The 14,972-nt window shown below is 30.7% G+C and overlaps 1 protein-coding gene across 1 annotated transcript; it reads right to left on the bottom strand.

The window, feature by feature from the left end:
* Positions 1 to 1,820: 1,820 nt before the first annotated feature.
* LOC140955565 (uncharacterized) lies at positions 1,821 to 3,080 on the bottom strand. Its single transcript, XM_073409058.1, has 2 exons — positions 2,476 to 3,080; positions 1,821 to 2,374 (listed from the first exon to the last, which is right to left on the bottom strand). The coding sequence occupies exons 1-2, from the start codon at positions 2,806 to 2,808 to the stop codon at positions 1,853 to 1,855; spliced, it is 855 nt and encodes a 284-aa protein (XP_073265159.1). The 5' UTR covers positions 2,809 to 3,080; the 3' UTR covers positions 1,821 to 1,852.
* Positions 3,081 to 14,972: the final 11,892 nt, after the last annotated feature.

Raw genomic sequence — 14,972 nt, 5'->3', positions numbered from 1 at the left:
AATAACAATACCAAATAATTTAAAAATTGGATCAAATTCACAACATTGCGTGGCCCTTAAAACTAACTTATTATATCTGCGTGTGTGTTGTAATGTTATGCAAACATTCTTACAAGAGTATGTTTCGATTAAAAAGTCATCAACTAATTTTATTTTTTATATTTTATCATGGCCTTGTCATTTTCATTTAAGAATCATTAAAGAAACACTCGTAAAAAATTTAAATATATCTTGAAAACACCTTTCAAACACTTTATCAATTCAAAAGGAAAAGGATTTTTATTTAATTATCCTACGGATTGTCGTGAGAGATCATGAGCCATTGGCCAACCCTCGTCCTCAACATTCGTGGATTGGGTCCTGCTATTACAGCACTTATGTCATGATCAGCGTGGAATCCGAGGCAACAAGCATTCCTCTCCTGTATGAGAATTATTTTTCTTCAAGATTCAAACACGCCCACCCTCCTGGCTTATTAAAAAATTCGATCCAAGCGTAATTGAGGTCTTGACCCAGTGATTAAAAAAATTTGTTTTATTCCTTTATATTCTGGATTCAAACATCATCGTGCACACCTGTCACCTCGGTGGTACCTTACATGCTCACTAGGTTTGCAGGATGTTCAGTGAGTTGTGGGATTAATCGTGGTACGTGCAAGCTAATCCAGACATCCATATAAATAAAAAAAAAATAAAAAATTCGATATAAGGTAAACATAGGTCAATGTAATTATAACATTACTAGGGTTACTTTTTCTCTTCCACACTCCTTGCTCCTTTGAAACAATGCAGTATGTTTATTACTGTTTTCACTCAGGTTTTTTTCTATTATGTTTTTTTCCTTCGGGCTTGAACCATCAACCTTGCTCTGATCTTCACACATCAAAATAAAGCTTTTATTAATTAGATCCTCGGCATGTTATAAAAATTTATAACCTAATTATTTGTGATTAATGTTTTTTTTCTGGTTTCTTTCACTAATTCCAATCTAAATGACAGCACAAATGCAGGAACAAATTCACTTAGCATTTTAGGCTCCGTTTGTTTGCAGGAAAGTTGTTTCCTTTTGGAAAGTGAATTCCGGGGAAAGTAAATTCCTGGAAAGTGAATTCCGAGAAAGTATTTTCCGATGTTTGGCAGTATTATGAAAAATGAACTGGAAAACACTTTCCAGTGTTTGTTTGTGTTATGGAAAATAAACTGGAAAATAATTTATTAATGAATTAATTTTTTTTTTTAGGTTTATCTAATATATATAAAATATTTAATCACTTACAATAAAAAATAAAATATAAAAAGTATAATGATGAATTTTTTTTATTATATCCTATATTCATACATAGTTAATTTTATAAAATATAACTATATATGTAATATATATTATAGAGAAATAAGCTTGTAAAATATTTTTTACGTAAAACCTATTAATATTTTTTTTTTCAATTTTAAAAGCTTAAAATAACTTCTTTTTTTTCATATGAAGAAAGCCAAATTAGTTTATGGTATTAAAGTAAGAGTTAGATATTTGGGTTTTTTTGTATGAAGATTTTTTAAAAAGATAAATAAAAACAAAAATATTTTGATGGGTTGTTTGGATAAAGATTTTTTTTGTTTTTTTTTACAGGTATAGGCAATTATCCCTTTAATATCCCCTTAATATATATATCAAATAAGCATTTATAAATAAAAATAAATATATTACATAAAACAAAAGCATGCATAAATATTAAGTTTTGGTTCAAATTCATACATATTAGTTCAAATTCACAAACATAAACATACTAGACCGAATTAAACAAGTAAATATACTTGCCAAAAAACTAACATAAACTTTCTTATCATAGTGAAATCATCTAGCAATCAGGCCTGTAGCAGTGTTGTTTCACAAAATTATAAACCCAAATTTTCCTCAAATTAGCATTTTTTGCCAAAAATGCTTTTGCCAACATTTCATTTTGAACCAAGTGATCAAAAGCATCACCAAGAGCGATCTCCTCAAAGCCTTCAACTTTCATCACTTCTGTATATAGCTCATTAACATCAAGTTGATTTTTGCTTAGGCTTTGAATTGCAAGCGCTACATCTCCAATCTTTTTAGACAACTTTTCAACACTATCATCTTCATCCATTCGATATCTCTTCTTATGTTGCCTCTTTTGGGTATTAGATGAAGATGTCTCTTTACCTTTTGAAGTTTCTTCATATTCTCCTTCATTTTCAATTGAAATAAATTGCTCTTCAATGTTCTCTTCCAGGTTGATATCAGCATATGATTTGGCATAATTTCCAGTTGCCATGTCTTTCCCAACAACAATTGTCATTGCTTCATACATATCAAGTTTTTTGTTGAGATACTTGTCATGATTCGGATGGGCCTGTTCATAAAAATTAGAATATATAATTTTCAGTTCCTTATATAAAGTTTTGGAAACAAAAGTAAATGTAAAAATTACATAGAATACACTATTTATCATACCTTTACTTCTTCATCATACACATCTTTCGAAACCGTAATCATCTTCAAACAATCATCCCAACCAAAACCACTTTTATTTTTAAGTTGGGTTATTATTCCCCATTCTTTTTTCACAGTTTTGAGATGATTCTCCACATGCTTCTGCTCGCATGACACGTTGAACTTTTGACTAATTTCTGTAGCTACCTTTGCAAAAGATTCCGCTTTGAAGGTGGAAGAAGGCTTGTTTCCTTTAAGTGCCTCCTCGACTAATATCTCAAGTAGCATGTGAGACATAGGCTTAGACCATGTGAAGTGCTTACCTTTGCATTTTTCATTCTTCGCAGTATTCATTTCTACAAAAAAAAATTCATAAATTTATACAAAATAAAATTATATAATATTTAGATTGAACTAATTTTATACAAAAAAAAAATACAACTACTATTTAAATAAGAACACATGAAATACATAATAAATTATAATGAAGTCAACAAACAATACAAATATATAACAAAGACAATACAAACTCAAGAAAGACATAATAAAAACAAACACATATAATTAACACTCAATTACTAGTTTCTTTGAGTGTTATAATCATTCCACATGGTTGATGCAATCATTTCTCTTTTTGTTATCCACTCCCTATTCTCTTCCCTCTCCTCCCGTTGGCTTAATCTGATTGTTCTTCTAATTGGTTCACTTTCCGAACATATTTCTTCCATAAGAAAGTCATAGGATCAACTCCCATTATGTGATTATGAATAATACAGCATGCAAGCACAACATTCACTTGTGTTTCATAAGACCAAAAGGTTTTCCATCAATTGATCTAAACCGACTCTTCAAAATACCAAACCCTCGCTCAATAGCGGTTCGTAATGAAGAGTGTCGAAGATTAAATAACTCCTTTTTCATTTTCCGGTGAATGTTCTGTAAACTCATTCAAGTGGTATCGAACTCCACGAAAAGGAGTAATGATTCCTTTTCGAATACCATAACCAGCATCACCAAGATAATATTTGCCTACAAATAAAAAATAAAACCTAGTATTATCTTTATCTAATTAGACAATTTACATGTTTATTGCATATTGTAAATATTTAATTTATACCTTCTGGAATTTTTAGTCCACTAGGTCTTGATAGTGCATCACCTAAAACCGAGAATCATGTGCACTTCCTTCCCATCCAGCTAAAACATATATAAACTTCAAATCAAAAGTTATAGCTGCTAAAACATTTTGTGTTGTTCCCTCTTTTCGACCTCGAAACTTTCCTTGAATGTCAACAGGAACATTTGCAGGAACATGGGTACCATCAATTGCTCCCACACAATCCTATATAAACATGAAAATAATAATTTATAATCATTTCTTCTAGATGTAATTAATTAATGTATAAAAATATTGATATTGTTATCATACCTTAAAATAAGGATAGAATCTGCGATTATTCATTATCTCCGCGGGAACTGTATCCCCTGGATCTTTGATAAGGTGTTTGTATAACTTAAGAACTGATTTTAATACAATTCTAAAATAACGATGGATAGTTTCAACAGACCTATAGTATATACCACTAATAAAACGAAATCTTTGATTTCGACCTATAATTTGTAAGAACACAATTACTTGCTCCCTAATAGACACATTTTGAGTTGATCGTAATAGGTTACGACTTGTGAGAACATCACACAAATTATAAAACACAATTGGTTTCATACGAATTTGTTCGACGCAATGTCTATCACCTCGATTCAAAATGCTATCAATATAGAATTCTCGTTGAGTAATTGCATTTATACGTGGTTCTCTTGGTATATAAATTCTACTTCTTTCTCGTTCAATAATAGTTACTCCTGCAGCTATGACAGTTACAGCTGCTCCCATACATGTTGCATGATTAATCTTACTATCCATGATAAGAAAGTGAAGTTTTCTGATAATGAAACCTAAAAAGTATGGAGAAATAAACATTCAAAAAGCATATCAAATACTTACACAATCAATATAAGAAATTATGATCAAACTAACACAATCAATATATTTGGATAGCTAGAAATACTTGTAATTACAAGCAAAAAATGGATCCAAGAGCTGACAGGTCAGAGAAAGAAACACAGGGATCGACATACATGCATTACATAAATGACAGAATAAATGCAAATGTTATATATATCTATTTAGGTTTTCCTCCAAAAGTTAATGGTTTTAATTACATAACAATAAAAAAATACACACACGCGCAAGAGCACACTGTTTAAAAAAAAAGGAAAGCACTTAGTACATACAGAGTTAATTTTAAGCCATTTCTAAGTAATTTCTAATTCATACACGAAGCTGGAAATGCCTTGGAGGATGAACACAGTAGGCTAAACAATAACTTAAGATTTCTACTTTGTTTGGGCATAAAAGAACAAAATTATATTAACCATACTTTTTTTCATTTAAAAATGGTAAAAATATTTCTACTTTACTGGGATCTTCTCCATTCCAGCTGGCTGGTTAGACACAACCTTGTTCTCCCCGGAGGCCCTGGCCTCTCTTTTCTGACCAAAATATTCATTGACTGGTGAGAGTTGAGGTCAAATTCTTGAGCCCATGGCTCAGTGATCAGAGCCATCGGTATATGTATTTATTATTTGGCCATGGATTCTTAATATTCTTTAGAGAAAAACATGGCTGATTATGTATTTTTCAATGATGCGTTTAGATGGTGTTTAATTTTAGATGAAAAAATATATAAAAATAAATGTATTTTTTAAATAATTTTAAAATAAAAAAACAACTTCATTTTTTATATCAAGAAAACAGTAATTAAATACTATTTAAAAGCTTTTGATGATAAAATAACAGCAAAAGAGGGTCCAATAATGATAATTATTGTTCCATAACGTCAAAATGACATTTTTTTATATAAAATGGTATTACCTCCCTTACCACGCTAAAAGGTAAAGAATATTCTCTAAATTCTGAAAAATATAAATTATAAAAAATAGGTTCAAATTCCAATTCTTAAAAAAAAAACCCATAATTAAAGGAAAGATAGTTTTCTTTAAATAGAATTATTGAAATAATATTTGCGGAATTATATTCAGCAAATATAGAGAAAACACAAGGCTATGTCTATGGAATCATGGGGAGACTATAGGACGTTTGTATTACAGTAAGAATTCCAGCTTGGAAGACTGGAATAAGTTTAGGTGTTTGTATTTATACCATGACATCTGAATTTATGATATTAGTACAGTCTAGCAGTTGACTACGGTATTCTAACAATTTATCTATTCTACATGCAGTGTTTTCTGGAAACACCATCTAAACGTGTTGGAGAATTGAGTAGATGAAGCAATTAAAAACAAACAAGTTGCTGGAAAAGGTTGGCTAAACAGGAGTTTTATCCTTGACTCATCTAAAGTTTTATCCTTGGCTAAACACGAGATTTTGTAATCAACATTCCACATCGCCTCCTCTATGCTGACTCATCTAAAGTTTTAAACTGAATTAAGAAAAAACCCATCCCCACAGCCCCTCATTTTCCTCTCTTGAGATAGACCCTATTTACTTGGAGCAGCAGCCAAAAAACCCATCCCCGCCGCCCAGTTTTTGCCCACCATCTTTATCATTTCCCCCTACCCATCCTGTTATAAATGTCTTTCACCAATTTTGGTTTTGATTTGACCCCTTCTTGGTGGGAGATCGAGAGCATGAATATAAAACCACGCTCTCTCTTCGCAGACCCATACCCAGAAGACAATACCCAGAAAGAATGAAGAAGTGTGGTGGAGTAGAAATGTGGCAATGGAAAATGTTAAAGATTGATTTGAGATTATCAAGCACACACATTAAACAAGCAAGATCTGAGATCCTATACAAAACAGAGCATGTAATTGTTCTGATTTTTTCCCAAGAATTAACAAGCTCACAAGATTTCACAAGCACAATTAATATAGAACAAGAAAAAAAAAGACAGATAATAATAGAAATATTTGAGGAAAATAATTACCTGAAGATGAAGATGATTCTTTGTTCCAACACTGAGATATGAGAAAGGGAGATGTAACAGCCACGCTAATTTTTTTAATTTTTAAGAGATCAGTTGTAAGAGAGAATGAGTGATTTGTTCCCGTAAATGAAAAAGGAAAGGAAAGTGTTTTCCAATAATAAAAAGAGGAAAACACTTTCCTGATATCAAGGCCACATTTTCCTTTGACCGGAATTTAAATTCCTTTGACTAACTTTCCATGTGTTTGCCAAACATTAGAAAGTGAGGAAAATGGTTTCCAGGAAAGTGAATTCCTGGAAACAAACATGGCCTTAGCCAACTTTGGATTGGTAACCACTGGATCAAGCATTTTCAAGTGTAAAAAAAAAAACAAGGAATTTAGAGGGATGATAACATTTTTAAAGAGGTGAGAGAAATTTGAAAGTTAGGTTGTTGATTTTATAACCTTGATTAATTTAATAATATAAAAAAAAACATTAATATCAAATAAATCAAACAAAGTAAGCTTAGCCCGAGTCAACCTCATAAAATGATGAAATTAAAAAAAAATTAACTACAAAAAAAACTCAAAACAAAAACCTGAGTTAAACTATACTAATTTTTAAATTTGTGACTTGGGTTCTTAGATTCAAATCATTTCAGAAAAATTATGAAGCTAAACTTTTGATTAATGAAATCTCAACAAATAAAATTAAAAATAAAAGTTTCTATGAAAATTAATATAATATTTTATATCATCTAAAACATCAAACTGATCTTGATTTTATTTGATAAAAAAAAAATACAATAAAAAGATTTAAAAAACCTTGGAAGTAAAGTAAAGATAACTTGAATTCAATGACAAAATAATCATTTTACTGTGCTATTCCACAGGAAAAGTCAAAACAATCCAGTTCATTATTTTTTTGCTTTGAAAGATGCTGTAATCATTTTATTGTGCAAAAAACAACTAAAATACCTCCCTACCCTCAATGCCCAGAACAGCAAAATCATAATTTAACTGTTCCGATTTATAATGTCAGTATCAATTTAAAATATCATTCTTTTAAGTATATATTTTTTTAAAAAAAAGTCATAATAAAATCATTTTAGAAAAGATAAAACAAAAAAGAATTAAATCAAGCTTTGAACAAACGAGAATTTTCCCTGCTCAGAGCCTCATACTCTTACATTTAATTGGGTCATTTTCACATAACTTTGTAAACCCGGCATTTGCAGGCCGTTAAGGATTAATTACACCATTATAAACTTGAAAAAAAAAGCTCCCATTGTTTCAAAAGTAAAGACAAAAGAAGATTGAAAAACAAGGTACAATGACAGAGTTAAAGAATTAATTATATTAATGAAACTTGGAGGGAGGGAGGGAGGGAGATCTTCCCTTTTGTCGATAATATACGTCGCATTCATCACTCCCACAACCCTCACACCTCAAAAACTTGTGACTGTTTCTGTGCTGAATTGTTGCATCTCATCGTTAAATATTAAACACGGTGTCTTTCACCAGATCCAGGCCAAGAACTTTTTCATCAACAAACTCTCACAAATTACTTATTACATATGCGTGAGGATCTATGTTATGACAACAGAACCCCGTACGAAGACTCCCACGCTGCCCACTGCTTAACACTTACTGCTCTGAATCTACCACCAACCATCACCAATCAATTCTCACAGTTCAAAAGTTTGAAAAATGGATTACGTAAAGAAGATGATGATGTACCAGGACCCCTGCGTATTCACAGACTCATATTGACTTTGTTCCCGTCTAACCTCTCTTATTTGAGGTACAGTGTGCTCACAGATTGACATCTAGTGTTGTAGGAGAAAATGGACCCATAAAATCATAGAGCCTTGTAAGTTGATAATGCAAATGGAATGAGTTTGCTTTTTGTCCAAGGACAGAATATTGATTCTGAAGAAAAGGGGTTATCTAGCTAAATAGAAGATGAGAGGGAGTTCGAAATTCGAAGGCATTCAATCCTTATACCAGTTCATGTCTGATCACAAGAACATTCACAGTACAAGAATTAGATCTTTGAAAATTCAATTATATTCGCAAATTTCGAATCCGAATCATAATTGATAAGATTGGAAATATATATATATATATATATATATATATATATATATATATATATATATCACCTAGCAATTCCACCTTCCTTTTCACAGTTTCCAAATCATGGGATACAAATGAATTGATGATTTCTATTTGCTTATTGGCATAGGAGATCGTTATTTTTAAAATATATTTCTTTTAAAAAATATATTAAAATAATATTTTATTTTAGATAAGATACTACATTAAAACAATAAAATATACTAAAAATTTATTTTTTAAAAAATAAAAGATTTAAAAAAATATGATCTAACCACACCATGTATTTTCCAAGCAACATCCCTCCCATCGGAAAAACAAAATCACGTTTTTTTCAGAGACTAGCTAGTGGGTGAGCTTATAAGCTGGTAAAGAAGGAATATGAAGTGGCTGTGTGGAAGGTATATTGCTTTTAAGTGGTGGAGACTTTTTGCATTTTTGCACAGCTCAATCCATGGAAATCCACTCTTTTTCATGATTAATGAGGTTCGAGTGGATCTGCTCTCAGGTAAATAAAGCTTCAAAAAAGTTCATCGCCAATGCATTGGATTTTCCACTTTACGCAAAAGAAAACGCCAATCATGCCTCTTGGTGCTGGTCAGACGGACAGTGTCAGCATCATTCTTTAACTCAAGAGCATGCATTTCCATTTTGTCTCCTAATCCAAGTCTTTCATGTCCACTGAAGCCATTTCTCTTATTTTTTTAATACGAGATACCGTAATCTTGCGACTGTTCACTGCCATGGCTTCTGCTGGCTGTTGACTTGTGACGAGGAAAAAAAAAAAGTCTTTAACTCATATCTAGGGGTGAGGGTTTTGCCTGTTTTTTCTTGATTTGAAAAGGGTTTTCTATCTACGACTTGGTGATTAAAGTAGAAGCTTTACGTTTGAATGCTTGGATTCATATTCTGTAACAGGTGAGTGGAGGCTTAAGAGATGGGAAAGGTCAAGAGATGCCCACGATTTGCACTGCTACAAGTCCACAGCCTTGCAAGGTCTGGTAAACCTTCAATTACAGTTAACAAAAGTACAAGTTAGGCAGCACGGAACCCATAAAACAACAACATGTGGACATGCCTATATCGTTCATCATCTCTTTATAAACTAGAATACGACAAGTCAAATTACGTGTAATTTCAAGGGCAAAAACTCCCATCGAAATTTGTTAAAAAAGCCAGCCCGCCCGCCCGCCTGCCTTTGTAGCAAATCATTTATTAGAGAAATTAAACGAGCTTAACACAAAGGTTAAAAGAAATTAATAGTAACATGATCCTAGACATTTTTCACCGTCAGATCCATTTTCAATTTGATAAAGCATTGCTTCTGAAGCATGCGTTCTCTATAGTATGTTAATAGAGATTATTTTTTAAAGTTTTTTTCACTAAAAAAATATATTAAAATAATAATTTTATTATTTTTAAAAAACCATGATTTGACCGCATTATCAAACACCTACCGAAAAAGATAAAAGCTTCATGGGGAAGAGGTGGATCATTGTGCACAATTAGTGGAATTGGGACTTCATGAGTGAGGAATTAATTGCATCATGAAGACGATTGCTAAACGTTTCTTGTGGGGAGCACAATGAGCTATGAATTTAAAATGTGATTGCGGATCATAGCTACAAGAGTGGCAGACAAGGGTTGACACGAGAAAGTTTTTACCATGTGAAACCAATGGCTTTGCTTATAATTGATGCGAGTGCTGGAACTCTCTTCCTCTTGTTCAAGCCACAGAACAATGTCAACCTCCTTGTTGCATGTATTTTTATTTAATTGCTGATTAATTATTAATTTCATGGGTAAAGGAGTCGCGTTTGTGCTGCGGCCATGCAGCAATCATTATGACTCTCTACCATCCCTTCACTTTTGATGCATGCGGGGTGTGCCTCTCATGCATCCTTAATTATGATTTTCTCATGCATGTTTAATGTTCTTATCTGTATTGAAAACATCGATCAAATGAAAGCATTGATTTTGTTTTAGTCGTGAGGAAAGAATCTGCTACAGGATGGAGAATTTAAGCTGCGTTTGTTTACCGGCTGTGATAGAAAATATATACAACTGGAATAAAAGGGATGGTATGAAATTGTTTTTGGTCAAAGCTTGTTTTTTATATTTTGGTCCTTTAACGAGGGACGGGCAAAACAAAATATAAAAATATTTACTCTACTTTTGATGTTTTCATTACCGTTAAACTTGGAATATTTAAAATAATAAATAGGAATCATTAATTATTGTCACCTTTGTTTATAATGATCATTGCTTTTTTTTTAATAAAAAAATAGTACTTTCTTAGCTCATCAAATTCACGTTGATAAAGAATTTGAAGTCATCGTAAAAATTATAGTTCATTGCTAAGAATATAATATAATTAAATTAGGATTTACTCAGTCATTAAATTAATTACTTCTCAAATATATTCCATAATAAAATAAATAATTAAACTAATGATCACGTGTCAAATAAAATATTTGCACTAATACAAAATGCAAGATATAATAATTTTCATTACAAATGTAATTTTTCTTAAATATTTTAATCCCCGCCTCTTAATTTTTTTTTTTTTAAATCTAATGTGTTTTCTTATGACTTTTTTTCTTTTATATTATCTATATTTTAGATTTAATAGTGAAAATTAAGTTAATTACAGTACGTTTAGATTTAAATGCAAATATAGAGATTTAAATTATGAAAGTCTAAAGGGATATTTGAAAAAAAACAAAACAAAAGCTAACCTGGTTTTGTTTTTGTCCTTGTCCTCTTGTCCCGCCTATAAAAAATTGACTAAAAATTATTCATTATATATTTTTGTTTTTATAATTAAACTAAGTTCCTGTCTCTCGCGTGTCTTTCTCTTTCTTATCTTGAGAAAGCAACTAAGCTTACCTTGTTGGTATAGGGTCGATAGTTTTACTTATATTGGTGTTTTTGGTGGGTATACGTAAGAATTTGTCCCAATATTGTTCCAAGTATAAATAATGTCATGTAGTGAATATGTCAACAAGTTCAAATTATCAAAAGATATCTAAAGAATTACAAATTTGATAATTTTCATGTAAAAACCAGTTCAAAAAACATTTTAAAAAGCATATTACCCACAAAAATGAACACTCGCATGCTCATCAAATACTTTCCAGAGATTTTTAAGAGGAATCCTTACAGAAAATTGCTAAACAATTGTCATGGGATGACTTCTGAGTTCTGACTCGATTAAGAACCTGAGAAACTGACTCTCTTTTATTGGAAAACTGAAAAGATTGCAGAGATGCGTGGAGAATATTGGACAGCTAGTGCTAAAGAAAAGCAGTGATGATTGAGGATAGAATTGGGGTGTTTTTCCTTTTTTACAATTTTCAACGAATGACAGATTTTGACACACTGCAGTTTGTATCACGTGAGAGAAAGAGAGAGAAGAGTACTTAATTCTGTCCGGTTTTACAGAGAAGAAACGTAAAAAACTTCTTGTAGTTCTGGAGAAGGGAAGACTATGCGCGGCGGTGGGGAAGATGTGTTCTTGTGCAGTTTCAAAACACAAATGATGAGGTCGATGACGATGGGTATGATTGTGATAGGTGATAGCATCTTTCCAGCTCCATTGCCATGTGACCTCTCTCTCTCTCTCTCTCTCTCTCTCTCAAATCTACTAAAAACCACATACCTCCACCAACACCAGGTACTACTGTACAGAACAATGCGCCATGCAACAATGCAAGAGCGAGCCGTTATCACTAATCTAAATTTGTGAATTCTCTAGATATTCTCTGCTCCTGCTGTTAAGGTTCCAATAGCTACGTACGCCATTGCTACAAGATTTGACTCCAAAACCGATTCAGAAAAAGGTTTGAGTTTCCTAACTACTGGGTCAACTCATTTTAACTATATTTATTAAAATTGTATTGATTTGTTTCATATTTATAAATTGATTCGAGCTTGATTTTATCAACCAAATAGTTAAAAAATCGATCGAGTCAGTTAAATTAATCAAAATTATAACGTGATATTTATACCCAAAATTAGGTCCGGCGTGAAAAGTTTCAATCAAATCTAGAAACTACAAGGCTGTTCACAGACTATAACAGTTAAACTTCGGGTCCGGCCTCGACAGTTGCCTGAACAAGGATCTCCCTTCTGCCGGATAAAAGTCATCAACACTAACATAGCCACACCGACAACAGTTCATGAACAAGAATTATATAATTGGAGCGATAATTACTGGAAGGGATGACAGGAACAGCATACCATCATCGATATGTTGGTAATATAAAAACATTGATTAAATAATAATTGAAGTTTTTGAATTAAGATCATCTTTGAAGGTTTTAGGAATTTGAATCTTACAGTCCATTCTATCTAATTAAATTGACAGAATTAAGTACAAATTACGAACGAGTGGCAACTCTTAAAGGGTTTTTCCTCTTCCATTTTATTCAATTAAATTAATAAAACTAAACATAAATTAACATAAATAAGAGAATTTTGAAAGAGCTGGAGTCGAGAAAAAGAGAAGGAAAGCAGCGGCCCAGTAGAACCAAAATTTTACAAAGAAGCAGCCCAGCCCATCTCATTTAAAAGGTGTCTAGTTAGTGATTGTTTTTCTCTGTTTAGTGGTTCGTGATGGTCTGGTGTTGTGTTTGGACAATGAAGTGTAATCTTAAATCATTCCGTTTTTTACCATGGATTTCCAAAGATTCTCACTATTTAATTATTTTTTTTGAAGATTATAATGCTTTTTGATAAGGTTAGTTGGTCAAATATTATTATTAATAACAAAAATAAAATAAATAAAATAAGGACTCGAATGTAGATTGACATGCAATTTACTATGGAATTAGACATAATGCATGATAAAGATAACTAAAATACCTTGGAAAAGTATTAAACTTCTGGACATATTATCACTTTTCCCTAAAATAGTGTAATAATATTTTTTTCCTCTTAACTCAGAAAACTTAGTAGGTGTTTCCGGATGTATTGAAGTAATTTTACATTATCTATTTGTCATTACTAAATAAAATATGGATACATAAGTATTTTTGCAATTTAATTACACAGTGAAACAATCAATTAAGTATTTTTGAAACAATCAAAATGCTCGTGTAATAGAAAAATGATGTCAATGGATATTTTTGTATTTTTCACAATAATTTTCTCGTTGTTATAATTTAAATTGAAATGCAATTTAATATTTAATCAAATATAAAAAAAATAATAAATAATAAAAATACACAGTGAAACAATGAAAATATTTTTAAAATAAAAATAAAATAAACATGGAGTCAAGTGCTTATTAGTTTTTTTTTTATAATGGTTTTTTGTAATTATAAAATCAGTTTAGAAACGTTTTGATATTTTAGCTGAAAAAAAAAAAAAAAAAAAAAAACATGTGCATGTGATACGCCCGACACAAAGGGTAGTCATGGGCTAAACAATTTTGGATGACTTGACGGGCTAGTATGGATATTAAGCTTCACTTTCCTGTCTCCTGGAGAAACTAGTTTAGTTTCAGGGGTTCTTGAACCTTATTCAGGTAAAATATATCTTCAGTTTTGATGTTATTTGGCACTATTGCGAGTGTTGTGGATGAATTTAGGATTAAATATAGCATGTCAAGTTAGCAATCTCATCATTGTTGCCTACATGCCCCCGTGGCTGTTGAAGTGTTTGTTCCGCATATCATCCATACTAGCTAGTTATGTAGTTTTTATTTGTTGTGAGTTAAATATTTTTATTTTTTATAAAAAATTTATATATTTAGATTTTTTTTAATGTATTTTTTTTAGTTTAGAAAAATATAAGTTCAAATTAAAAATTTTATATACATATATAATTAATAAATTAAGAACTATGTATGTGAATAAATAAATAAAAAGTCATCAACAATACCTAAAAATAAAACTTGAAAAATAAAAAGACAAGTGTAGATCAAGATATTTAATATTGAAAAACATGATATTTATTTATCTAGTTGTTTTGCTAAATTTATTTATTAAAATATTTTTTTTATTTAAACAAACGATAATAGAAACAGGACACAAATTAAATTAATCGAATAAAATAAAACAAGAAAAAAAATAATGCAAGGCTGCACATATTAAAAATATTATCTAAAAATATTTTTTTATTTTGAAAAATAAATTTTATCAATACAAAAGATTTTAAAAAAAAGATGAATAAGAAAAACTTTTCAAATTTGAATGCACACCTAAAAACAATAATTATAATTTAAAACAGATTTTTTAAACAACATTTAAAAAAAAAAGTACTAATTTAAATATAAAATTTTAAAAATAGAGAAAAAATCATAAAAATCTTTAATTTTAAAAAAGAATTAGAAAAAAAAAAAACACTGAGGTTAAGCATTGTTGGGCTTAACAAGCTAGGCCAGTGTAATTAGGCCTTCAATTTTT

Source organism: Populus alba, chromosome 5 (genome assembly GCF_005239225.2).
Source record: "Populus alba chromosome 5, ASM523922v2, whole genome shotgun sequence".
Classification (NCBI taxonomy): Eukaryota; Viridiplantae; Streptophyta; class Magnoliopsida; order Malpighiales; family Salicaceae; genus Populus; species Populus alba.
The sequence above is the reverse complement of the archived record's forward strand: the minus strand, read 5'-3'. Positions and strand labels throughout refer to the sequence as shown.

What these genes read in the sequence shown, in the direction of transcription:
- LOC140955565 (XM_073409058.1), bottom strand. Translation starts at nt 2,808, where the DNA reads ATGAATACTGCGAAGAATGAAAAATGCAAAGGTAAGCACTTCACATGG. An exon ending in TGTATGATGAAGAAGTAAAG is followed by an intron (nt 2,375 to 2,475) that starts GTATGATAAATA and finishes TTTTATGAACAG; the next exon opens with GCCCATCCGAATCATGACAA.